This window comes from Schistocerca piceifrons, chromosome 3, assembly GCF_021461385.2.
Source record: "Schistocerca piceifrons isolate TAMUIC-IGC-003096 chromosome 3, iqSchPice1.1, whole genome shotgun sequence".
NCBI classification, from domain to species: Eukaryota; Metazoa; Arthropoda; class Insecta; order Orthoptera; family Acrididae; genus Schistocerca; species Schistocerca piceifrons.
In genome coordinates, this window is record NC_060140.1 from 135,215,699 (window position 1) to 135,241,390 (window position 25,692).

Consider the following 25,692-nt stretch of genomic DNA (forward strand, 5'->3'; position numbering starts at 1 on the left):
TGAACCCTACTGAAAAAAATTCACTCATTGTTCAGGGGTATTATCTGAGTACTTTGGTATAAGGGGTCTGTGGTTTCAAGTGGTCTTTTAAAGAGTAACTGCATTTGGCTTGATATATTACCCCCATTTACCTTTGTATCTCTATTCCATTGAAAATATCTGCACAGCAGTGAAAATGTCAACAAGTATGCACTCTGTGTCTTGTTTGAAAACAAACTTGTTCCATTCAGTCACTGTACTCGCTGTTGACAACAGTAATGCTCATTTTACTACTCACCTTAATAGTATGTTAACAATGATACACAGTGGTATGGATAGGTTTCCTGAAGAATGGTTGGCTGATATGCACTCATGTATGGGTTCATTGAATGCATTGGAGAAGCAGTGAACAGTGTTACACTGAGCTGTTCTTGCAGCAATTGCAACCACATCTTAGAACTGTTGCATCTGTACATAGGCTCCTAGGAGAACCAGATCCTTTCATGTTAAAATGGAAGAGACTGGCTGTGCACAGTATGCCAGAACACCCAATCTGGAAGATAGTCTTATACACTATTGGTCAGAATTGTGCCATCAGCAGTCTAGACATTGCAGAAGTTCAAAATACAAGCAAACAAACTGTTTTGGAAATCTTACATGAACATCAGTTGCACCCTTATCATCCATAGAAGGTGCATTCATTGTAGCCAGTGGACTTCACATGTCACATAGAGTTTGCATATTGGTTCTTACAGCAATGAGCAGAAAACCAAAATTTTCCTGCTTTTGTGTTGTTTATAGACAATGTAATGTATACAAGAGAGAGCGTGGTCAGTAGTAGGAATAACTATGTATAACCGAAACTCACATGTGTTCGTGTGTTGATCCAATCAACATAAATTCACTGTGAGTGTATGAATCATTGTTGTAATGTTTATGTGATTGGATTATAAATAACTCCCAATAAACTGGATGAAGTTGTATAAATAACATTCCTTCAACAGGTCCTTCTACTGTTCCTAGAAGAAGCACCACTGTGAATCCATCAGCTTTTTATTTGGAGGGAATGAGACCACTTATACCAGTCGTCACATAGTACCCCATTATGTAGGCTGCATCCGACTTTAACCCTCTCGCATTACTGATGTCAAAGTTGGCAGTATCACTTCATCAGTGGAATTTCCTGTTTGTCATATTCATCAAAGTGGATTTGAACAGCCAATCTGTGCCATTTCTTCAACATTGGTCTTTTTTATTCCTTCCTCCTTTCATTAATTTATTACACTGGATTAATGATATGTCTTTGTCTGTACGAACTGAGACTTCTGAGTATTTACTGGTAGCACAGATAATTCATATTATCTAATAACATTCACTGTGCATACCCATGCAGCAGGCTATCACACCAAATATCTAGAAGTAGATTTAGGATAGCTAGTGCTAAAAGATTGTGTATAATTCATCTTCGACATCTGTTAAATCTCACTGCTATAATAATGACAGTACAGGGAGCATAGTTGGTATACTGCCTTCTTCCCCAGCGAGGGGCATAGGAGGGTGGCTTCCTGCCCCCCCCCCCCCCCCCAACCCCGTTTTAAAATAAGTCTTCCCAAACCAAACTCTCATCCACGACGGACAGATGTATCAGTTCAGTTTGAGACAGTCACAGTATGCAGTGGATAATGATTAGTAGCTAGCGTGCGGAGCATTTGTTGTGAAATGATGAAACTGTTTTGTTATTTGGCATGAATGTGATACAAGTTCATAGCTCATATCCTCTAGTACGTAGTCAGTTTGAGGTTGTGATGGGTGGACACAGAGCTCATATGAAAAGGCACTTACACATAACCATCCACTTTGTTGGACGAGATTTGCTTAGTATGTATGAGTGGCAAATCGGATCCAACAAAGTGACCAGCCTTGGTGGCAGTTCTGACTGCTGGCAGTAACATCAAAGAGCTTGTGCCTCCTCTCCTAGTGTGGACACTGGGTCGAGTATTCATTGGCTCAGAAGCAATTTGCAGTGTCTGCTGAACGCGTATTTATTGTGATTAAAAATGTTGGAGTATTGGGTGGAATATGGATAAGACATTAACACTGATGGAGTTTTGTCGTCACTGGGAATGTTAAAATGTTTAGGGAACCCCATGTACTGCAATTGCAAAAGCAAATTCAGCAGCTTATATACTTGGAGGGAAATATGTCAACTGTTAGAAAATAATGTGCATGATGTGAAAAAGCAAATTGAGTCTATATTGATATCTTTTTTCTGCAGGTACAACTCTCCTAAAAGAAATGTCATCTTTGATAATTTAAGACCTCCACAATTCCGTAATAACTCGAAATCTGTAGCGTTTATTGCTTAAGACTATGAGTCCCACTTCAATGTGATATTAATTTTGCCCCACCACACTGCTCCCTTCATTTTCAAAGAGAGATCGTCTACCAGCGTTGTTTCTTCTCGTTATTCCAAATCCAGCGCTTATCTTCTCGCAGTAAAATGAATGCTTCACGTGCAACGGCTGCTAAAAGTCTCTTTTTTCCTTATAATATCTACCACTGAAAATTTAATTAATACATTACTTTATGACAGTAACGAAGTGGGAGTAACCTCGACAACTTATCAGAGCCAACTGCGATCCTACATGGCCGAATCCCTTGGCCCCTGTGCCTTTGTTTGGTGAGGATGAGATTGAGAGGCCGAACGCAAATGCGTTGGCGGCCCAGGTTCGGCACAATCCATTGCCTATCGTTTCTTGGCCCTCATTGGCCCAGCGCGTACGCGCCTGAAGGAAGGCAAACGTTAAAATTGAAAAATTGAGAATTTCTTTTGGTGCTATTAACACGCCGGCATTCAACCGTGCCGCAGAATGACGTCCATATATGTGTCCGATGATCATCACACAAATAAACAATTGACAGTAATTCAGAGCTACGAAAAAAATATATACCCAGATAAATAACTTACTCCCTGGTGTTCTGCAGACTTGCTTCCATTTTATGTCCAATATTTCGAAAATCGACTCAACCGTCTTCTTCAGGTTCTGTGAATTTTGGTGTTACATGTACTCTAGAAGAAGACGGCTGGGTAGGTCGACGAAATATTAAGCGTAAAATGGAAACAACTCGGCAGAACACCCCGAAGCACGCAATCACCAATCAAACGCTCCGATAAAACCTGAGGAATTACAACATAAGTAAATAATTCATTTGCACCGCTCTGTGAGTCCTAAATCAGTGACACATTCAATGTTTCTGGAATTCCATTGACATGTGGCAAATCATATATAACGCAATAGATAGTTCTGAAATTACAAAATCTGTTAAACTGTGAGTAAATTGTAAAAGCAATGCAATCGTAATTATTATATGAACATGCGTTTAGCATAATATTCATGTTAATAATTGTTTGCGTTAAAATCTTTTCGGTATATTTTATGAAGACTGCTGAATTGGCAAACGATTACGGCAATAATTTTCCTCTCCTGTAGAAATACAGTTTTGAGCTTCCTTTCATTTATAGCTGCTTTTCAATTGAAATAAAAGTCTACTGTTACAGACGTCACAAGAATTTCCCTCGACACAGTGGTCAGTTGTGTTGCTTGTTGCTAAGCAACGAGCAATATTATACGTGCTACACAGCAACGAAGCGGTTTGTTTCTGGTCGTTAACGCTGCTATTAAAATGCTCAACGATGAAGAAAAGGTACTGACATTACATTAATATTTACTGCTGTCAGTTTCACTTGACAATTAGCGTGAAAAATTGCAATTAACCAGAGAAGTACTATACCAGCTTCCCAATAGTAGGTGAAGCAGGTGTCAAAAATTTTTGCCATTGAAATGAACATAATCAAATAAAAGTGTTTGGTCCAAAAAACGCAAAAATACAAACTGAATACTAATAGCTGTTGGTTGGACGAGATTAATTGCATCCGTTGTAAATTACCGTTACGTGGGCTTTATATAATTACGAAAATTGATATAAATCGGAAGATTGCAAATGTATTGTGTCAGTGTCTGTACCTATATTGTAGTTCACGTTTGTAACGTCTTAGGTGACTTCTAGTGTATCCATGATATTTAAAAAAAAAAAAAAAAAAATCAATCATTGATTCATATTCAGTTGAGAGCAAATGTTCGACTCCCTTTGCAACTGTAACCTACTGATTGTTGAAATTTTTTTTATTGTACTTATCAGTGAAGATTCGGTATTGTACCCTGCGTGATAAAATGTAGCAAATATGGGGAGGCTATAAGAATAAAACTAGGATTTCAAACTTTTACAATTTTTAAATTCATTTGCACAACAGATAAAACAAAAACGTTCTATATGTTTTTCGTCGTGTATTAACGCAGGTAGCAGCATTAATGCGACTGGAGAGCAATAAGATACGGTTGTAGGGCATGGGCTATCTACCAAAAAAACACATCACACAAAACGTGAACTTTTATGTTAGATGTAATGTAAAGTACTGTTTAGTTCGTAGGCGTCCATCTTCAAACATGAAAGTGAACTGAATAAATAACTCGTAAATTCATAGCCCAATGAAAACTGACAGAAAAAAGTAGTCTAATACTTTTAGTTGCGTACATCGTGAAAGATCTCATGTTTGAGCAAATGCAAAATGAATCAGGAAAAATGGTAAAGCGGCAGAATGGCATTTGAATAAGCCATCCCGAAGTAGTGGGAAATAGACGAAGAAGACCGAACAGTGTACGAAATTTTTCGTTAGATACAAAACGTATGTGGAGAGCAAGGGAAGATCTGCCTTCGGGCAGAACACACTGTAGTTGTCCTAATCGTTACAGTAATTTGCAACGTAATTAAGTAACGCATTCTAGTTGTTCCATTGACAGTACCACATGTTACCTAGAACTTTTTTCCTTAAAAGAATGTTGGTTTTTCCATAATGATTGCCGCATAAATTCATGGAAGTAATTTTAATGTTCTTCCAATCACCGACGGAAAATTCGGTTAATATTAAACTCATCTAGGCACTGAAAACTGAAGCATCAACAAATTAATATGATCTTCAAAAACCATTTTAATTGATGTTTTGTACCTAGAGGTATTTCTCTATGTATTGAGACAAAGAGGAAAATTGTAGCACAGTTTGCATACTTTGTGTCAGTTGCTTGGTAGGAAATATCTAGGACACATGTATTGTATGCAGAAAAGCAAGTTGCAAGAATTGTCAGTTGCTGAAGCCATTTCAAGTATCATAACATTTTTTTGCTCATCCAAGTATACTTACTGTTTATTAATTATTACAAATAAACATTGTGATACACAGAATCTTTGTGCATAATATAAAAAGTTTGACAAAAGAACCTTCAAGCCACTTACCATGAAATATATGATATGATGATGTCTGCTGTATTTTCCCCATTGAATTTTGCTTTCTTCTTTGGAGTCGATAGTAGAGTTGTGTATTTTTGGATAAAAGTCTTTAAAATCCTACCAATAGATTTGAGGCTGGGATATGACAGCATTTCTTCTTGATTCTATAATACCAAATTTTGATAATGCGCGTGCTTTTTTCTGTTATAGACTCTGCAAATAGTAATTGTAATTTTTCTGTTGATGGCATCATACAGCTTAAATATGCCAGTGACTTTGGCTTAATCTCAGATGAAAGCTCTGTGTGTCATGTGAATACCATATGTGGTTAAAAGTTTGTCATATGATTTTGAACAAATTGTCTAGCCTAACCTCATTCTACCATGGATGTGAAAATATTTATTTGCATATGTGCCCTGCATCACAGCACTGTAGTTATAAAAGTGTGATATGTACACTGTACTGTATGCCGTACATCATTCATTCACGTTAATATTAAAATACGTTACAAACAAGAACTGTATTTATCATTTTTAGCAGCAAGTTGTAAAATATCACTTGACAGGAATTATTCTACCACAGAACAGTACCAGCGTTCAGTTCTGCTTAGCAATGCAAAACAGCTCAGACAACTTGTCGAAATGGCTTGTTGAACAATTATTATATCAGTTAGTGTGAGGCAGTGATGATTTCTGTAGAAAAGTTTCATTGTCATTATCCCATAATGAGATTTAAAAAATATGATTAAAATGTAGAGAGGAGTTCATATTGATCTGATAAAATGAACATCATGTTTATAAAAGGCCAGTATCATTTACTTATGTGGATCAGGAAACAAACATTTTTGTAACACTGACAGGTAATAAACCACCAGCAGGCAGTACCTTATGCTCAGTGCAACAGCTGGGGACATTTTAATGCAGTTATGAAGACTTAATTGGAGAGTCATTGTTTTAGGAGACTCATTGCTGATTTATTGCCTGGTAATACTGATTGATACCACAAAGAAAAGATAATGCCAAGCTTTGGAGTATTTGCCACATTAAAATTCTCTACAAGGATTGAAAGGCATAATGCAATAGTCATTGATAGTTTGTTCTTAGACCCAGAAACCTGCAGTGATTTAGCTATAAAACCGATAGTCAGTGGTCAATCTTACCATGATGATCAAATGTTAACAATAAAAAAGGAATCAGACCCGTTATAGTCTAGTCAATGAATCATGATGGTTCACGCAGCTCGAGACACAGACGGCAATTGCATTGTTGCCAGTTCCAAGCAATGGTTGTGGTAAGTGCATAAACATGCTCTGTGCTGAAGAAAATGTGTATACCATAAATTATGTCTATCTGTGCAGAATTTGTCGCTTACGACCACTATGAAATGTGACAACTGGGAACATATGGAAGTAAAATACACTAAATAACTTGCTACAATCATATTTAATGCTCACATTGGCTATGAAATACATAGTAGAGCACTTGGAACATTACTGGACATTCATTGGTTGTCGGAGAATGCGTGACATACACAGATGAGCCAAAACATTATGACCGCCTGCTTAATTGTTTGTCCATCTTTGGAATGAAATACATCACTGATTCTGCATATCAGGGAGCTGACAGTTTGTTGGTATGTTTGTGGAGGTATGTGGTATTAGATGTCGACACACAGGTTGTGTAATTTGAGTAAATAACGGTCCACTAATTTTTTTGTATGCCGTGATGGTGCCCAATAGTGGCCCCAGATGGGTTCCATAGGATTTACATCAGGTGAATTTGATCACTGAGACACCAACACAAATTCGCTATAGTGCTCCTCAAACAAATGTAGCATGATTCTGGCTCTGAGACACGGCAGCTATACTCTTGAAAGATGACATTGTTGGGGAAGACATCAAGCATGAAAGGATGCAGGTGGTTCGTAGCTGTCAGCATGTCTTTGATTACTACTTCAGATCTCATGCAGATGTGGGAGAATGTCCCCCATAGCACAATAATGCTTCCACCAGACTGGGTCTGTGGCATGCCGCACATTTCAGGCTGCTGTTCACCTCCATAACTGTGTGTATGGAGACAACCAGCAACCTAGTGTAGCAAAAATGTGATTCATCCAAAGAGATGATGTGTTTCTATTGATCGATGGTCGAATCCCAATGTTCCCATGCCCACTATAATCGAAATTGGTGTTGTCATTGGGTCAACATATGAACATGTAGGGGTGGTCTGCTGCAGAGCTCCATGTTCAACAATGTATGATGAATGTGTGCTCTGAAACACTTGTGCATGCAGCCAGCATTGTGCTCTTTTGGCAGAGATGCCACAAATCAACATCTACCCTACTTTACAGAGAAGACAATCCTCCGAACCCCATGTTCTGTGAAAAGTTGTGGACATCCAACCACCTAGCACCTATTGGTATCTTCACAGTCCTTCTATCTCTTTCCATAAATGCTCACAACAGTAGCACGGGAACATTCAACCAGCTTCACCATTTTCAAGATACTCGTTCACAGGCCCTGCGAAATAATAATCTGCCGTTTGTCAAAGTCACTTATCTCAGCCCATATCATTGCTTGGGTGACCCCCCATCCATGTCTGCTCTGCTTGTATAATTTTGTTACCATGTCGTGTTCACAACACCACAAGGTGCCATCCAACATCGCAGTGGGCAGTGGTCATAATGTTTTGACTAGATGTGTAGAATGAGCCTAAACTCGATCGCCATTATTCGTGACTCCAACTGTAGTTACAGATGATAGAAGAAAATTATAGTATTGCATAATCATAAACAGTGACATGATAACAGTTTTTGTAGTAAGATTACAGGAAGAATATTGGGTTAAATTTATAAAGACGTCACTGTAGACATTTATTTTAACTCTTTCTTGAACATATTCATACAGTACTTTCAGTCTGTTTTCACCTATAACTAGGAATTGTAAAACTGAACAGATACAAGAGTAAAGGATGATTACCTTGTGTATCTTGTGTAAGGAACAGAGAGCTGTACATAATTCAGAGGATTAGTTGTTGTCCAGAGCTGGAACTCCATTATTGATACCACCAGTATCGTAAAATTCCCCGTTATATCATTCAAAATAGTGAAACAGTTTCTGAGAATAAACATAAACAATTTGGAATATTATTAAATAAGTTACAAACAGAAATATTGCTCAAAATGAAATCAAACTTAGAGAAAACGACCCTGGACAAATGTGGATACATTCAAATGATTGGTCACAAAACTGAATGATGTGAAATGCGATTTATTCATCTTGGTATGTACAACAATTTTCAGATTATTTGATTTGATGTATTGGAGATGCCAAGTTTTACAATAAGAAACATTTTTAAGAGAAATACAGAAGTTGATTCATTTGTTCAAACAGTAAAGCTGCCCCCAAGAAATTCTTCAGTAGGATAATAACACTATTCCACATTCCACCAGAAAAGTAAAGAGCAATCTTTTCAATGAACCAAGCTCCATCTTAAATATATTACTGCCTTTTGTGTTATCATAAATTTTTTACCCCATATATGTTTGGATGTAAAGTTTTAAGTGATGCATTGGATGACAGAGAGAGAGAGAGAGAGAGAGAGAGAGAGAGAGAGAGAGAGTAATACCCAGAAGCAATTACTGTAATTGTTAGTGTGAGCAGATTAGCACAACTCGTAACTTGTTTTTAGTTAAGAGAAGTTACCTGTAGTAACTGCTTCTGCCTTTTAATGTACAAGTAATTAAACATCTCTGGAGCCTTTCCCTCCAATAAGGATGTAGAGAACACAGTGAGTGAATAAAAAATATTCTTTTATAATTCTGGGACATACACCATATCATTGCTACAATTACTGTAGGAAGAACGTAATGAATTAAATGTTTTATCTATTTCTAAATGTGACAGGAAGAGTATCAGCCACTTTCAACTTACTGCAACATACAGGGTGTGGATTTTGACACAAGTATTTGCATGATTTGTTATTAATTAATTTGATTTATTCTCTGTCATGGTTTTTCAGCAGTGAAAGCCTGCTTGAAATAGCACAACGACTCTGCAAAGAGAAAAAGCAGTTACCAGCAGCAACTGAATCAAAAGAATGCTCCCTTTTGTTCATGGGAAATAAAGGAGTGGCAAGTATCCCATTTGTTTTACTTCCAATTAAACTTCTTTGTAGTGAATTGTGATTTCAACCCTCCACATAAGAGATAAACTACACAAATAAGACACTCTAGTAGCAACAATATCATGAAAAGCATAGACGGCTACTGTTACTCACCATATAGGGGAGATGTTGAGTTACAGACAGGCACAGCTAAGAGATAGCTACACATTTAAGCCTTTGGCCAAAAGGCTTTCTTTCGAAGTAGAAAACGCACACACAGTCACACAACTCATGCACATATGACTACAGTTTCTAGCTGCTGTGGTCAACCTACCAGTGGCCAGAGACTGTTGTACTTGTGCGTGTGAGTTGTGTGAATTTGCATGTTTTTTCTACTTTGAAAGAAAGCTGAAAGATGTTTTGGCTTTTATTTAAAATGTATATGCAGTGAGCATTCTAATATAGTACATGAGTTTTAGTTTAGTTGTAGAGTTAAAACAATTTACATCTTATGTTTTACATGAAACAAAATGATAATTATGGTTAATTTTCTCTTTACATATCACAGAAATTAGATGTAAGTACTATTTAATTTTATGTGAAAATCAAGAATGGAGTAGTTTTAAGTCTTGAAGTAAAGTATCCTCAACGTGAAGGTTGTTTTGAACCTCACACTACTTGCTCATAGTTTTATTGGAGAAGTTGTGCCCTTACTTTCCTGATACCTCTGAACTGACACATGTAGTCAGTTATAGCGGGATCCAGTGAGCGAACAAATGACACTATGAAAGACCTACATGTTCAAAAACATAGAATTCTAACTGTGATTCTTGCTTTCTCTCTCTTTCAGTGTCATTACTGGTGTTCAGTTTTGTATGTTCATTTATAATAAACGAAACTTTCCTTTAAATGCTTATGTCTGTGAGTAAGAAATCCTTCTCTTTTTATCGAAAAAGCATTTTTCATGGGATTTTGAAATATTACATGATATTTTTTTATTTTAGAAAATGCTAATCAAAGTTAGTCTTGCTTGAATGATGGGAAAAAGGCAGACTACAAATTTAAATGTCCAGGGTTCAATTCTCAGTGAGTCCTAGGCCTTTTTTTCTGTCATTTATTGCTTCTTTCATCTTGGGAAAAGATTTGCCAATTTTAAAAATGACAAGTTGCACTGCAATTTGGAGTGTACATGAAACTGTAGATATTCCTGTAACTGGCTGGGTAAGTCAGTTCTAAGATCAAATGAAGCAAAAGTGTACCACCTCCTATAGGACTATGACTAGTGCAGTGTTCTAACCAACCATCTGCTTGGGGGCAGCTTTTTCTTTTTAGTTCCTCCATCAGGAGAAACAGGAAAATGGGGGAGAAAGAGGAAAATGGGACAAAAAGTGAGACCTCCAGGAGCTAGAGTGAAAGAAAAATATGTCGATAAGACACAAGGAGTCATCAAGATATCAGAAGTAACAGTTATCTGTCAGTAGAGATTCAATTCACAAAGTACATAATAGTGTTTTGCCAGATGCCATAACTCCTCAAAAGTTTCTTATTGTTCTTTCAGTTTTTTCCCTCTCGTTTCTTTATGAGAAAACATGAAACACCGCAAATTTAACTGTGTGCTGCATCTCATATTATGTACACTTTATCCAATATTTATTGGTTATGAGGACATGTGTGGTTATATAAATATGAGGGTTGGAACTTAAATAGTGGCAACTACAGGGTTATTACAAATGATTGAAGCGATTTCACAGCTCTACAATAACTTAATTATTTGAGATATTTTCACAATGCTTTGCACACACACATACAAAAACTCAAAAAGTTTTTTTAGGCATTCACAAATGTTCGATATGCGCCCCTTTATTGATTAGGCAGACATCAAGCCGATAATCGAGTTGCTCCCACACTCGGCGCAGCATGTCCCCATCAATGAGTTCGAAAGCATCGTTGATGCGAGCTCACAGTTCTGGCACGTTTCTCGGTAGAGGAGGTTTAAACACTGAATCTTTCACATAATTCCACAAAAAGAAATCGCACGGGGTTAAGTCGGGAGAGCGTGGAGGCCGTGACATGAATTGCTGATCATGATCTCCACCACGACCGATCCACTGGTTTTCCAATCTCCTGTTTAAGAAATGCTGAACATCATGATGGAAGTGCGGTGGAGCACCATCCTGTTGAAAGATGAAGTCGGCGCTGTCGGTCTCCAGTTGTGGCATGAGCCAATTTCCGCGGGCTACGCGTGAAACTTGCCCGCAGACGTTCAACCGTTTCTTCGCTCACTGCGGGCCGACCTGTTGATTTCCCCTTACAGAGGCATCCAGAAGCTTTAAACTGCGCATACCATCGCCGAATGGAGTTAGCAGTTGGTGGATCTTTGTTGAACTTCGTCCTGAAGTGTCGTTGCACTATTATGACTGACTGATGTGAGAGCATTTCAAGCACGACATACGCTTTCTCGGCTCCTGTTGCCATTTTGTCTCACTGCGCTCTCGAGCACTCTGGCAGCAGAAACCTGAAGTGCGGCTTTAGCCGAACAAAACTTTATGAGTTTTTCTACGTATCTGTAGTGTGTTGTGACCATATGTCAGTGAATAGAGCTACAGTGAATTTATGAAATCGCTCCAATCATTTGTAATAGCCCTGTATTTATTCACAACTGATACAAAAGAGTTAATGTTTGCACCTGTTACTGTCCTTCAAAGTAGTCATCAGCGTTGTGTAGAACCCACTGCCAGCTATGTGGAAGGCATTGTATACCGTTAGCAGAGCCTGTTCTGTTGATGGTGCAAATGGAGCGGTCTACTGCCTGTTGAATCTCGGGAACAGTTCTGAAGCGAATGCTGTGAAGGGGTTCCTTCATCTTCGGAATCAAATCAAAGTCACAAGGGTTTAAGTCCGGGGAGTATGGTGGATGGAACAGTACTTCCCAGTCCCATCAACCAAACAAAGCAGCCACAGCTTGCGCTGTATGTGCCCACACATTGTTGTGCAAAATGTTGGGTGGGTTGCACAGGAAGTGTCGCCGCTTCTTTTGTAAAGCTGGTCACAGGTGATGCTCCAAAAACGAACAGTAATACTGTGCATTGATGGGCTGCCATGTAGGAATATAATGCATTAGGATAACACCATCACAGTCGTACACGAGAATCACCATAATGTTAGACCGCACCATTCGCACCATCAACAGAACAAGCTCTGCTAACGGTATTTTATGCATTCCACATTGCTGTTAGTGGGTCCTGCACAATGCTGGTGACTACTTTGAAGGACAGTAACAGGTGCAAACATGTATCTCTTTTCTATCAGTGGTGAATAAATAGTTGCCACTATTTAAGTTCCAGCCCTCGTATGTTTATTCCCCATACAGAAAAGGGTTTCTACTACCAAGTGGCAGGAATTCATGTTCTTTTTGTAAAATAACCTGCTATAATATTTTCTTATTTCTGAATATTACTGTCCCCTTTGCTTTTGAGGATTCGTAATGGATCACAAATACTTTGTAACAAAGTGCTTTAATTAATTATTTGAAGCACCACATAAAAATACTCTTTTTTAGTCCTCTTCTAGTCTTACATTTTGAAGTCAGCAGTCTTGTGATCTAGTCTGGCCCATCCCAATGCTCCCTCCTCCCACCTTTCAGTTATCAGGCTTGTAACAAATTTGTTGAAAATTTCCATCATTTTCTATCTTGTGAGCTTGTGATAATCTATAGCTATGTAGACAAAACATTTTTCATCCTGATCTTGGTTTACATTTACAATTTGTTTACCGTTAAAAGGCCCCTTCCAGCACCATTCCTTACTACATGCCCAACTAACTTGTCTCTACTTTTGGTAATTAACTTCTTGCCTCAACAGCCAATTGAGGTAATGCAGTGGTTCAGCCACTGAAGTCTGATTCTGGAGGAGTGCACCACAGATCTCCATCTGACCATCCAGATTTATGTATTCAGTGATTTCTCTTAAAAAAATATTACTTGAAGCAAATGCTGGGGTGGTTACATCTGCCTGAACTTTCTCTGTCTGTTTATTCTTGTCCCTTTCCTTTTTTCTCTTTACTCTCCCTTCCCCTCACATCTCTCTTGACCCTGACCTTCCATCCGATCACTTTTATTTTCACCCCGCCCTCTCAGTCCAAGATAATCATTTAGCCCTGCCAGGTCATAGTGTTGGGACAATGTAACTAGTGTGTGTGTGTGTGTGTGTGTGTGTGTGTGTGTGTGTGTGTGTGTGGAAGAGGGCGAGGGGGGGGGAGTGTTTGTGGTCAGCAATTCCACCTGTGTGTGCCTGTTGTATACAATCTGGAGAATAACACGGTTTTGAAAGCTGAGTTGCAATGTTTAACCTGTTCTTACGTCCCTGTACCAGGCCTTTGCCATAAGATGAGCGTTTGCAGTGATTAATTTTGTTATACATATTCTGTTCAAAATTGTATATTGTCATGCAAAGATTATAATACAATGTTATCAATAGTATACATTACTGGTGTACTAGTACTTTTGGTATGTTGATTCCAAATGAAAAAGATCAATGTATATCTTCGTATTAATATTTAATTTTTTCTCTTGAAGGGAAAAACATCATTAATATACCGATTTCTTGACAGAAATGAAACTGCAAAACCAACATTGGCACTTGAATATGCTTATGGGCGGAAATCGGGGAAAAGCTTGGTAAGAAAAATTGGTATTTGTTTCCATTTAGATTTGTATGTTTCAGAAGCCTTTAATGTAACATCTAAATGTTTACAAATTGACAGTGTGTTTCTAAAACAATTACGTTCCTAGGTAAAGGATGTGTGCCACATCTGGGAACTGGGTGGTGGAACTCTTTTTTCAGGACTTCTTCAGGCACCTCTTGCATCATGCCAATCTCATGGCTTAAAAAATTTGACAGTAGTGCTCATGCTTGATTTGTCATTACCAAAACAACTTTGGCTGACACTTGAAACACTTATCCAAGCCCTGTTGTCTGCCTTAAGAAGACAAACTGGCAGTCACCTTCAAGAGCTCCAGGAAGAAGCTTGGCTTCGAGTGGGGAAAGACCACCAGGTTAGTCGCAGTGGAGGACATGTTGTCCCCATACTCAAGTACACCAGTACATAAATTCTGGTAGAATATTATAACATCATGTCAAGAATAGAACATTAAGTTTCTAATTTCATTCATTTTCAATGGAAGATTTAGAAATTTATTCAAAATGTTCTCCTTATTCAGTTCCCGCTGATGTAAATTATCATATTGAAATATACTCATAAGAAATCCAAATGTATAATTGAAGTTAGAGGCAATACTACACTTGTGAAATATCTGTTGTGTCGCTGCAGGCAGACTGAGTTTTGAGCATGATTATGCAAGTGACATTCAAATGAAAATGAGACAGACTCCAAAGTAATCATCATGACTGCTAGTACATTTATTCACTGTGCGACAAGATGGTCAACACCTTCACGGAAAAATGTTTGCAGTCATCTGTGGGGCGATGATTGTACCCAGGTGTGCTTCTTTTCATCCGAAGGAAATTGATGGCCATGGGTGTCTTTCCCCAGGGCTCCAAAAATGTAGAAATTGCATGGGGAGAGATGGGACTGTGTAGAGGATATGTAAGGGCTTTCCAGTATAGGTGAAGCAGCATTGGCAACATGTGTAGCACTGAAGGGAAAACATATGTGGTCAATGATTTCCTTCAGACAAAGAGGTGCACACCTGGATACACTCATGGTTCCCTAGGTAGCCACAAACATTTTTCCATAAAGGCATTGACTGTCTTGTCTCACAGTGGGATAAAAGTATTTACATTTATGGTGATGATAAATTTATTAACAGTTATGCGGATTACTTTTGAAATAATAAACAGTTTACTTACTTTTTGGCATCTGTCTCATTTTCATTTGAGTGCCCCTTATATTGCAGGCTGCTATTATTTACTGCAGTACCAAAAGAGAGAATTTTTCCCCTGAAGAACAATACAGGGATACTGTTTAAGTTTCTTATTATCAAAAGACTGGGTTAGTACAGATTTTCTAATATGTGAATTCTTTTGATCACTGGATAAGTAGGATAGTTTTGCTTGGATAGAAGCTTCATCTGTACTTATTATAAATGAGGCAGGTGTTAATTCATCAAGTTCAAACCAACAGCTATAACTGTATGTGAAAGATTCATGTTTTAAGCTCTTTGATTTTGACAGTAATTTGCAAAGAAGACTTTTGTCATATTTATTCCATTTATTCAATGAGGAGTATTGCTATGAGTTCAGGAGTTTGGAAGACTTTGTCCAGTAACTCAGCCCACCTCCCACTTTTAGTATTAGGTTAGCAGTTGCATTCAACTGCATACTACTGTCCTCCATCTAGAAGCTCCAAAAAAATGTACCAATCCACAAAAGTAGCAGTGACATATAGGTTTGTCTGGAAAGTAATGTGTCACAGTTAAAAAAAAAATGTAATGATGTGAAAGGATTCTCCCAACCTCCTCGAAACATCTTGTGCCACCCATTCGATGGCAGTCTGGAAAGGCAATCATGCCTGAATTCTTCCTTAAGCATTCAGAAAATTTCCAGCAGCATCTTGTTGGGCTTCAGGTGAAACTTTATCCCATCGCATTGCTCTAAAGTTTTTTCTAGCATATGTTCAGTACAACCACTATACAGAGTTTCGTGGAAGAAGCCTTCATAAACCTCCAAGAACACAGAGATAATCGAGCAACCTACCCCTGGAAAGATAAGAGTTGTCCCCCAACCCCTCCTCCCCAACTGATCCAACCACTCTACAATGTCACATCACAAAAAATGTGACACATTACTTTCCATACACACCCTGTATTATGGAAACTGAAGTTAAATATCATTTGCACTGTAGCTACTCTGACATACCATATGACTTACATGCACACAAGTTGTACTGTAACTTCGTTATGAGAAATTCTGTCCCATCACAGTACTGACATGTGTGAAGTAACAAAGAAGTACATTGTTGGAATTCAAAGAGTCCTTGCGTTGCTGTGGGGATTTGGGATTGTAAATGCCACTATTATTCCCAGGTGGTGAGAAAAGCTGATCGATGTGGGAATCCAAATTACAGGAAAATAAAGAACAAATACCTAATTGCAAAACACACCGTAGTGACAAAAATGGAGTACCACTAAACACAATTCACTAAGTCACACACTGTTCTTTGGATCCTATATGCACTGAGTTATACATATTAGGCCATCTATCTGAGCAACTGAAATATTGCATTTCATTTTCATTTCATTTTATTATCTTCGCATAAATCATTTACATGATGTAGGAATTGTCACAACAAAGTTATCATACAAGTGCTACAAACGTAATAATGGAATATCACTATCAAGGCATTTTTAAAAGCACAAATTTAGACATATAAATTCAAAATTTTGACAATAAATTTACACACCATCAAAGTACCTATCTATGTCATAGAAAGTTTTGCTTAAAGGGTAATTTTTAAGCTCAGTCTTAAATTTTACTTCATCTATTATTTCCTTCATGTGTACTGGCAGAGCATTGTAAAGTTTTATTCCAAAATAACTTACATGCTTTTGGGTTTGTGTTGTCGTTACCCTTTCTACCTACAAATTCTTATGACTTCTTGTATTATAATTGTGGTAGTCCTCATTTGTACATAGATTTTTCATATGTGCTCTTGTACACAGAATTCTTTTGAGTATATACAGTGATGGTATTGTGAGTATTTATAGTTGTTTGAAAAGGGGCCTATAATGAATTCTTGGAGAATTATGTGTTATGATTTGTATAGCTCTTTTCTGAAATTTGAAGATATCTATTAAGTGTGATTTAGTTTTACCCCAGAACACTATACTATAAGACATGATGGACTGGAAGTAAGCTAAATACACTAGTCTAGTACAGTATGTGCTGCATACTTTACATAATATCCTCAATGCAAAACATGCCAAATTGAGCCTGTGGGATAAATACTTGAGATGGTCTTTCCAGCTTAAGTTTTGATCAATGTGCATGCCCAAAAATTTCATGGATTGCACACTCTCTATCTCCTTATCAATTAGTTTTAACTGGAGGTCCATATCTTGGGTTGCTTTGCCATACTGTATATAATTTCTTTTACTTAGATTAAGTGTTAACTCCTCCCCCATGAGCCATAGACCTTGCCTTTGGTGGGGAGGCTTGCGTGCCTCAGCGATACAGATAGCCGTACCGTAGGTGCAACCACAGCGGAGAGGTATCTGTTGAGAGGCCAGACAAATGTATGGTTCCTGAAGAGGGGCAGCAGCCTTTTCACTAGTTGCAGGGGCAACAGTCTGGATGATTGACTGATCTGGCCTTTTAACACTAACCAAAATGGCCTTGCTGTGCTGGTACTGCGAACGGCTGAAAGCAAGGGGAAACTACGGCCGTAATTTTTCCCGAGGGCATGCAGCTTTACTGTATGGATAAATGATGATGGCGTCCTCTTGGGTAAAATATTCTGGAAGTAAAATAGTCACCCATTCAGATCTCCGGGCGGGGACTACTCAGGAGGACGTCGTTATCAGGACTAAGAAAACTGGTGTTCTACAGATCAGAGTGTGGAATGTCAGATCCCTTAATCGGGCAGGTAGGTTAGAAAATTTAAAAAGGGAAATGGATAGGTTAAAGTTAGCTATAGTGGGAATTAGTGAAGTTCGGTGGCAGGAGGAACAAGACTTTTGATCAGGTGAATACAGGGTTATAAATACAAAATCAAATAGGGGTAATGCAGGAGTAGGTTTAATAATGAACAAAACAATAGGAATGCAGGTAAGCTACTGCAAACAGCACAGTGAATGCATTGTTGTGGCCAAGATAGATACGAAGCCCATGCCTACAACAGTAGTACAAGTCTATATGAAGGGAGATGAAAATTTAATAGTCATGGGTGATTGGAATTCGATAGTAGGAAATGGAAGAGAAGGAAACGTAGTAGATGAATATGGATTTGGGGTAAGAAATGAAAGAGGAAGCTGCCTGGTGGAATTTTGCACAGAGCACAACTTAATCATCGCTAACACTTGGTTCAAGAATCATAAAAGAAGGTTGTATACATGGAAGAAGCTTGGAGGTACTGACAGTTTCAGATAGATTATATAATGGTAAGACAGAGATTTAGGAACCAGGTTTTAAATTGTAAGACATTTCCAGGGGCAGATGTGGACTCTGACCACAATCTATTGGTTATGAACTGTAGATTAAAACTGAAGAAACTGAAAAAAAGGTGGGGATTTAAGGATGTGGGACCTGGATAAACTGACTAAACCAGAGGTTGTACAGAGTTTCAGGGAGAGCATAAGGGAACAATTGACAAGAATGGGGGAAACAAATACAGTAGAAGAAGAATGGATAGCTTTGAGGGATGAAGTAGTGAAGGCAGCAGAGGATTATGTAGGTAAAAAGACGAGGGCTAGTAGAAATCCTTGAGTGACAGAAGAAATATTGAATTTAATTAATGAAAGGAGAAAATATGTAAATATGCAGTAAATGAAACAGGCAAAAAGGAATACAAACATCTCAAAAATGAGATTGACAGGAAGTGCAAAATGGCTAAGCAGGCATGGCTAGAGGACAAATGTAAGGATGTAGAGGCTTATCTCACTAGGGGTCAGATAGATACTGCCTACAGGAAAATTAAAGAGACCTTTGGAGAAAAGAGAACCACTTGTATGAATATCAAGAGCTCAGAGGAAATCCAGTTCTAAGCAAAGAAGGGAAAGCAGAAAGTTGGAAGGAGTGTATAGAGGGTCTATACAAGGGCAATGTTATAGAAATGGAAGAGGATGTAGATGAAGATGAAATGGGAGATATGATACTGCGTGAAGAGTTTGATAGAGCACTGAAAGACCTAAGTCGAAACAAGGGCCCGGGAGTAGACACCATTCCATTAGAACTACTGACAGTCTCGGGAGAGCCAGTCCTGACAAAACTCTACCATCTGGTGAGCAAAATGTATGAGACAGGCAAAATACCCTCAGACTTCAAGAAGAATATAATAATTCCAATCCCAAAGAAAGCAGGTGTTGACAGATATGAAAATCACCGAACTATCAGTTTAATAAGTCACGGATGCAAAATACTAACATGAATTCTTTACAGATGAATGGAAAAACTGGTAGAACCCGACCTCGGGGAAGATCAGTTTGGATTCAGTAGAAGTATGGGAACACGTGAGGCAATACTGACCCTACGACCTATTTTAGAAGCTAGATTAAGAAAAAGCAAACCTATGTTTCTAGCATTTGTAGACTTAGAGAAAGCTTTTGACAATGTTGACTGGAATACTCTCTTTGAAATTCTGAGGGTGGCAGGGATAAAATACAGGGAGCGATAGGCTATTTACAATTTGTACAGAAACCAGATGGCAGTTATGAGGGTCGAGGGACATGCAAGGGAAGCAGTGGTTGGGAAGGGAGTGAGACAGGGTTGTAGCCTCTCCCCAATGTTGTTCAATCTGTATATTGAGCAAGCAGCAAAGGAAACAAAAAAAAAAAAAAAAAAAAAAAAACAAAAAAATCAGAGTAGGTATTAAAATCCATGGAGAAGAAATAAAAACTTTAAGGTTCACCAATGACATTGTAATTCTGTCAGAGACAGCAAAGGACTTGGAAGAGCAGTTGAACAGAATGGACAGTGTCATGAAAGGAGGGTATAAGATGAACATCAACAAAAGCAAAACGAGGATAATGGAATGTAGTCGAATTAAGTCGGGTGATGCTGAGGGAATTAGATTAGGAAATGAGACACTTAAAGTAGTAAAGGAGTTTTGCTATTTGGGGAGCGAAATAACTGATGATGGTCGAAGTAGACTGGCAATGGCAAGGAAAGCGTTTCTGAAGAAGAGAAATTTGTTAACATCGAGTATTGATTTAAGTGTCGGGAAGTCGTTTCTGAAAGTATTTGTATGGAGCGTAGCCATGTATGGAAGTGAAACATGGACGATAACTAGTTTGGACAAGAAGAGAATAGAAGCTTTCGAAATGTGGTGCGACAGAAGAATGCTGAAGATTAGATGAGTAGATCACATAACTAATGAGGAGGTACTGAATAGGATTGGGAAGGGGGAGAAGAGGAGTTTGTGGCACGACTTGACTAGAAGAAGGGATTGGTTGGTAGGACATATTCTGAGGCATCAAGGGATCACCAATTTAGTATTGGAGGGCAGCATGGAGGGTAAAAATCGTAGAGGGAGACCAAGAGATGAATACACTAAGCAGATTCAGAAGGATGTAGGCTGCAGTAGGTACTGGGAGATGAAGAAACTTGCACAGGATAGAGTAGCATGGAGAGCTGCATCAAACCAGTCTCAGGACTGAAGACCACAACAACAGCAACTAGTGTCAATTCATTAGCATTAAACCATTGTTGTATATATTTCAGGACTATGTCAGCTGTGGTGGTTAATGATTTTTTATCATCACTTATAATTACGCTCGTGTCATCTGCGAACAACATTGTTTTGGTAGAAATATTTGAATTTTTTATGTCATTTATATAAATTAAGAATAGTAAGGGACCAAGAACACTGCCCTGTGAGACTCCTAGTTCCAGTGTCTTTGCATCTGAAACCTACTTGATTTTCTGATTTTTATGTTCTGCGATGATTTCTACCACCCGAGTTCTATCTTAAAGTAAGATTCAAACCATTGCCTTGCAACTCCCCTTACACCTGTTGCCTCCATCTTGTTTAACAGAATTTGGTGGTTTACTGCATCAAAAGCTTTAGATAGATCTGAGTTAATTCCATTACACATGTTTTAGTATTGAGATTCCTGACAATCTCTTCAGTGTATGCGTGGATAGCCAATTCTGTGCTGTGGCCTGAGTGAAAGCCATGTTGATTGCAGTTCAGAAGTTTGTAAGCATGTAAGTAATATATGAGTCTGGCTTTCATTAGTTTCTCTAGAATGTTGAAAAATGATTGGAGAAGGGATATTAGTGCATAATTTTCTACCTTGTGTTGATCTCCTTTTTTTAAACAGAGGTCTAACCTTAGAAAGTTTCAACCTCTGAGGAAACATACCTTCACTGAAAGACAAATTGGCAATATGTACCAGGGGCTTTATAATTTGTTGGGCAACTTTTTTTATTATTGACACAGGCACTTCATCCTCACCTGCAGACATTTTTGATTTTAGGCCCTTTATCACCTTTAATATTTCACTATCATTTGTGGGAGTTAACAACATACTACTCTTTACTTTTGGGGCTGTTAATTTCTCATGTTTCGTAAAGTTTTTACTTAATGGCACAGGTACACTTAAAAAGTAATTGTTTATGTAATTCATCTTTTAATTCAATATTTTCACTATTTTTGACTATTATTTCCTGATCCTTGGGGCCTTTACCTATTTCCCTTTTCACAATTTCTCAAGTAGTTCTTGATTTATTACCTGATTTTCTTATTAATTTATCATTACTTACTAATTTTGCTTTTGTAATTACTTTTCTATATATTTTTGTAGTTTGTTACATGTTCTTTAAACTTGGGCTCAGTACAACTTTTCAGTTTGTAGTTAAGCATTTTCATGGTCCTGGAGGAATGTCTAATACGTGTTCTGATCCAGGAGTTAGCATGTAAATGCCTGTGTAAGTTTGTTTTTACAAGTTTTTTTAAGAAAACACATTTCAAAATTCAACATAAACAGGGAAGAAAAAACGTTATATGCAGATTTGTGCTAGTTTGTAACAGCACTTCTGCCCATGATTAGTTAATCAATGTATTTATGAAGTGACTGCAACTATTTGTGGAGAAGGTTCTTTTGTGGATTGGATACGAACTATTTTTGGTCACAGGGGCCATGAAAAATTTAAGGGTGAGTGCATTTGTTGTGTGGGCAGAAGAGCCAACACCGTGTTACTAGTGGAGGCCGTAATGCACGTGTTTTAGCTCACGCAGGCTGGCGTGAGGAGGGAAGAACTATACTGATGTGAGGCCTGGAACATGACAAGGAATTGGAATTCAGAAAGTGGACGTAATTAGTTTGATACTTAACTTTAATCCATTAATGATGAATGTCGCTCTTGACAGTACATGAGTCACAATATTATCTGTTCAGAATACATTCTTGAAATAGTAACTGAATATGGCACCTTGCTAGGTTGTAGCAAATGACGTAGCTGAAGGCTATGCTAAACTGTTGTCTCTGCAAATGAGAGCGTATGTAGATAGTGAACCATCGCTAGCAAAGTTGGCTGTACAACTGGGGTGAGTGCTAGGGAGTCTCTCTAGACCTGCCGTGTGGCAGCGCTCGGTCTGCAATCACTGATAGTGGCGACACGCGGATCCGACATATACTAACGGACTGCGGCCGATTTAAAGGCTACCACATAGCAAGTGTGGTGTCTGGCGGTGACACCACAGCATTGTGATAAGATATTCCTAGGTCAACATTTATTCAGTCTGTATCTATGGCATCTATATTTGTGAAAATATTATCTATGAGACTTTTTGAAGAGTTTGTTACTCTTGTAGTGTTAGTTATATGCGGATGCAAGTTGAAGCACCGTAAAACATTCAGGAACTGCTCTTTGGATGCACCTTCAGTCAATAAGTTGACATTAAAATCTCCACTTATAATTATTGTTAATTTTTTTAATCATGTTATCTGTTAAGCAATGCCTCTAACTTATTTCTAAAAATTTCAGGATCACCACATGGTGATCTGTACACTGACATTATTATTAATTTACTCTTTTGCATATTCAACTGTGTTGCTGCAGCCTCAAAATCTTTTCCTTTGCTCAAGGATTCAGTTACAGTCATATTTTTAATCTTTACTCCAGGTATTACATAAATGCTGACGCCACCATGTCTGGTTCCCTTCTTGCAATAATGACTTATTAATTTGTATGGGGAAATGCAAATATTTTCTAGTTCATAACTCATGCACCAGTGTTCTTGAATACAAGTACAATCTGTACTAGCTTCACTGGCTGCAATCTCAAGTTCTAATATTTTATTTTTAATGCATTGTATATTAAGGCTCATTATTTTTAAATTATTAAAATTAGCTTGAGAGGAGGTTGTACTTATGCTTCCCACAGTTACTGACAGTTCCTTGTTGAGGCTGGGTACCAAAAATCCTTAAGAATTACACGTTTCCTGCTCCTTGTATTTCTTACCCCTGGAGGTGCCACCATACTTGTTGTATCTGTTGCTTTAGCTGCTGTTTCAGTGGATGCTGGAGGTGTTTCTGAAGCTTATGTTTCTGCGGATGTTGGAGATACTGCCAGTTTTGATGCTGAATCTGTTTTTGTAACTGATGTTCCAATTGATACTGGAATTTTTGCTGAGACCGAAGTTTCATTTAAAACTGGAATTTCAGCTGGCACTGACGTTACTGTGGATGTTGAAGCTGCGTATGAAGCTTGTAAATGATGCTTTGATGGTGTTGATGTTTCTTCTATTGATGATGTCTGAGTGGCATTTTGTGCCACTGGTCTTGCCTCTGTTCTTCTGATTGCTGGACACAGATGTTGTGCTTGTTTTTGAGCCTACTGGAGAAGGTGGTACGTCTGCTGCTGATGATAATGATTCAGCTATTTTTGATGATTCTGACACCACTGATGATTTGGCTGATTTGGCTGTTTTACTGGACAACACTCAGATTGTTTTACTTCTTCTAACATTGAAGAATCTTCTGTTGTTACCAATGATTGTGGGACATCAGCTCTTCCTATTTCCACTAATGTTCATACTGTAATAAGGTCAATTTCAGGCAGTGTGATAGTGTTCCCCTTTCGTGTTTCTGTGAAGTCAATGCTCTGTAAAATGCTCTCTGCAATAACTATTTATCCCAACAGATGTAGCATTAGGATAACCTTGACATTGTTGTTGTTGTGGTCTTCAGTTCAGAGACTGGTTTGATGCAGCTCTCCATGCTACTCTATCCTGTGCAAGTTTCTTCATCTCCCAGTACCTACTGCAACCTACATCCTTCTGAATCTGCTTAGTGTATTCATCTCTTGGTCTCCCTCTACAATTTTTACCCTCCACGCTGCCCTCCAATACTAAATTGGTGATCCTTTGATGCCTCAGAACATATCCTACCAACCGATCCCTTCTTCTAGTCAAAGTGTGCCACAAATTTCTCTTATCCCTAGTTCTATTCAGTACCTCTGCATTAGTTATGTGATCTACTCATCTTCAGCATTCTTCTGTAGCACCACATTTCGAAAGCTTCTCTTCTCTTCTCTTCTCTCTCTCTCTCTCTCTCTCTCTCTCTCTCTCTCTCCCCCGACATATCTTGGTGAAAAGTCTGTTAGTGGTAATAATCTCAGTATTCACGCAAGAGTTTTCCATGAGATCATACCTATGACAGATATAGACAACAAAAAATTTCACTTCAGACATTGTGCAAATTACTTGCTTTAAAACTGTTGTAGCACATTTAGTTTCATTACACATGTGCTGCCATTCGTCATAGATTGTTTACAGCTATTTAAAACTTCACATAGTGCTGCTCCTGGTTTGATTATGCCTAGTACCTTGAATCCTGATTTGTTAAACTCATAACTTTGGCTACACCTCTTCCATGGCTGTCTGCTAGAATAAGGATTTCATGTCTGTTTTCTAATGTGCGTTTTTTGTTTTGTTTACAAATAGTAGAGCTATTTGTTTTGATTTGTAAGTGAAATTTAGTGTTGATCATTGAACTGTCCATGTGGATCATAGTACAATTCGATTATTATTTCTTCTCTGTGTTATTTTCAACCACACTAAACGTATTACTTAGTTTTAAAGTAATTTCTGATGTTTTTGTTGTGATCGTGTGCTGTTTAGTTGACTGGTATTCAAGAACTCTTGAAGGCTTGATTTTGAGGAATTTCTCACACTTCTTACTAAGTTTTCAAGCGTTTCAGCATATTTTATAATATAATTGAGTTCTTTCCTAAGTTAATTATCTACATTCACTTGCAAACCTGCACTGTGCACTTCACTGGCATTGTCCTGCCCGTTGCATTCCATACCACAGTCGCACTAATTTAGAACTTCTGATCGTGAGAAACAATGTGTGTGACACCACTTATGATTGAACGCGCAAATTCTTAATTCATTTAACACAATTTTATAGCATATGATACACTTCACTGATGATACTTGCTGTCATCTTTACTACCTTTCCTTACAGATTTTCCAGAAACCACTCACACTCTTTGTTCATCTCCTACCAGGATTATGTCATTTAATGTCTAAAAGATACAAAGAGGATTGAAAATATATAAATAAATTCACATAAAATAATTTTCCA

The 25,692-nt window shown here is 38.1% G+C and overlaps 1 protein-coding gene across 1 annotated transcript in view; it reads left to right on the forward strand.

Moving 5' to 3' along the window:
* The first annotated feature begins 3,566 nt into the window (after positions 1 to 3,566).
* The window catches only part of LOC124789598 (cytoplasmic dynein 2 light intermediate chain 1), an 84,522-nt gene continuing 62,396 nt past the window's right edge, over positions 3,567 to 25,692 (forward strand). The window contains exons 1-4 of the mRNA XM_047257008.1: positions 3,567 to 3,684; positions 9,342 to 9,453; positions 13,999 to 14,100; positions 14,215 to 14,478. Coding sequence (XP_047112964.1) covers positions 3,674 to 3,684; positions 9,342 to 9,453; positions 13,999 to 14,100; positions 14,215 to 14,478 — 489 coding nt within the window. The 5' untranslated portion in view covers positions 3,567 to 3,673. The remainder of the gene's footprint in view (positions 3,685 to 9,341; positions 9,454 to 13,998; positions 14,101 to 14,214; positions 14,479 to 25,692) is intronic.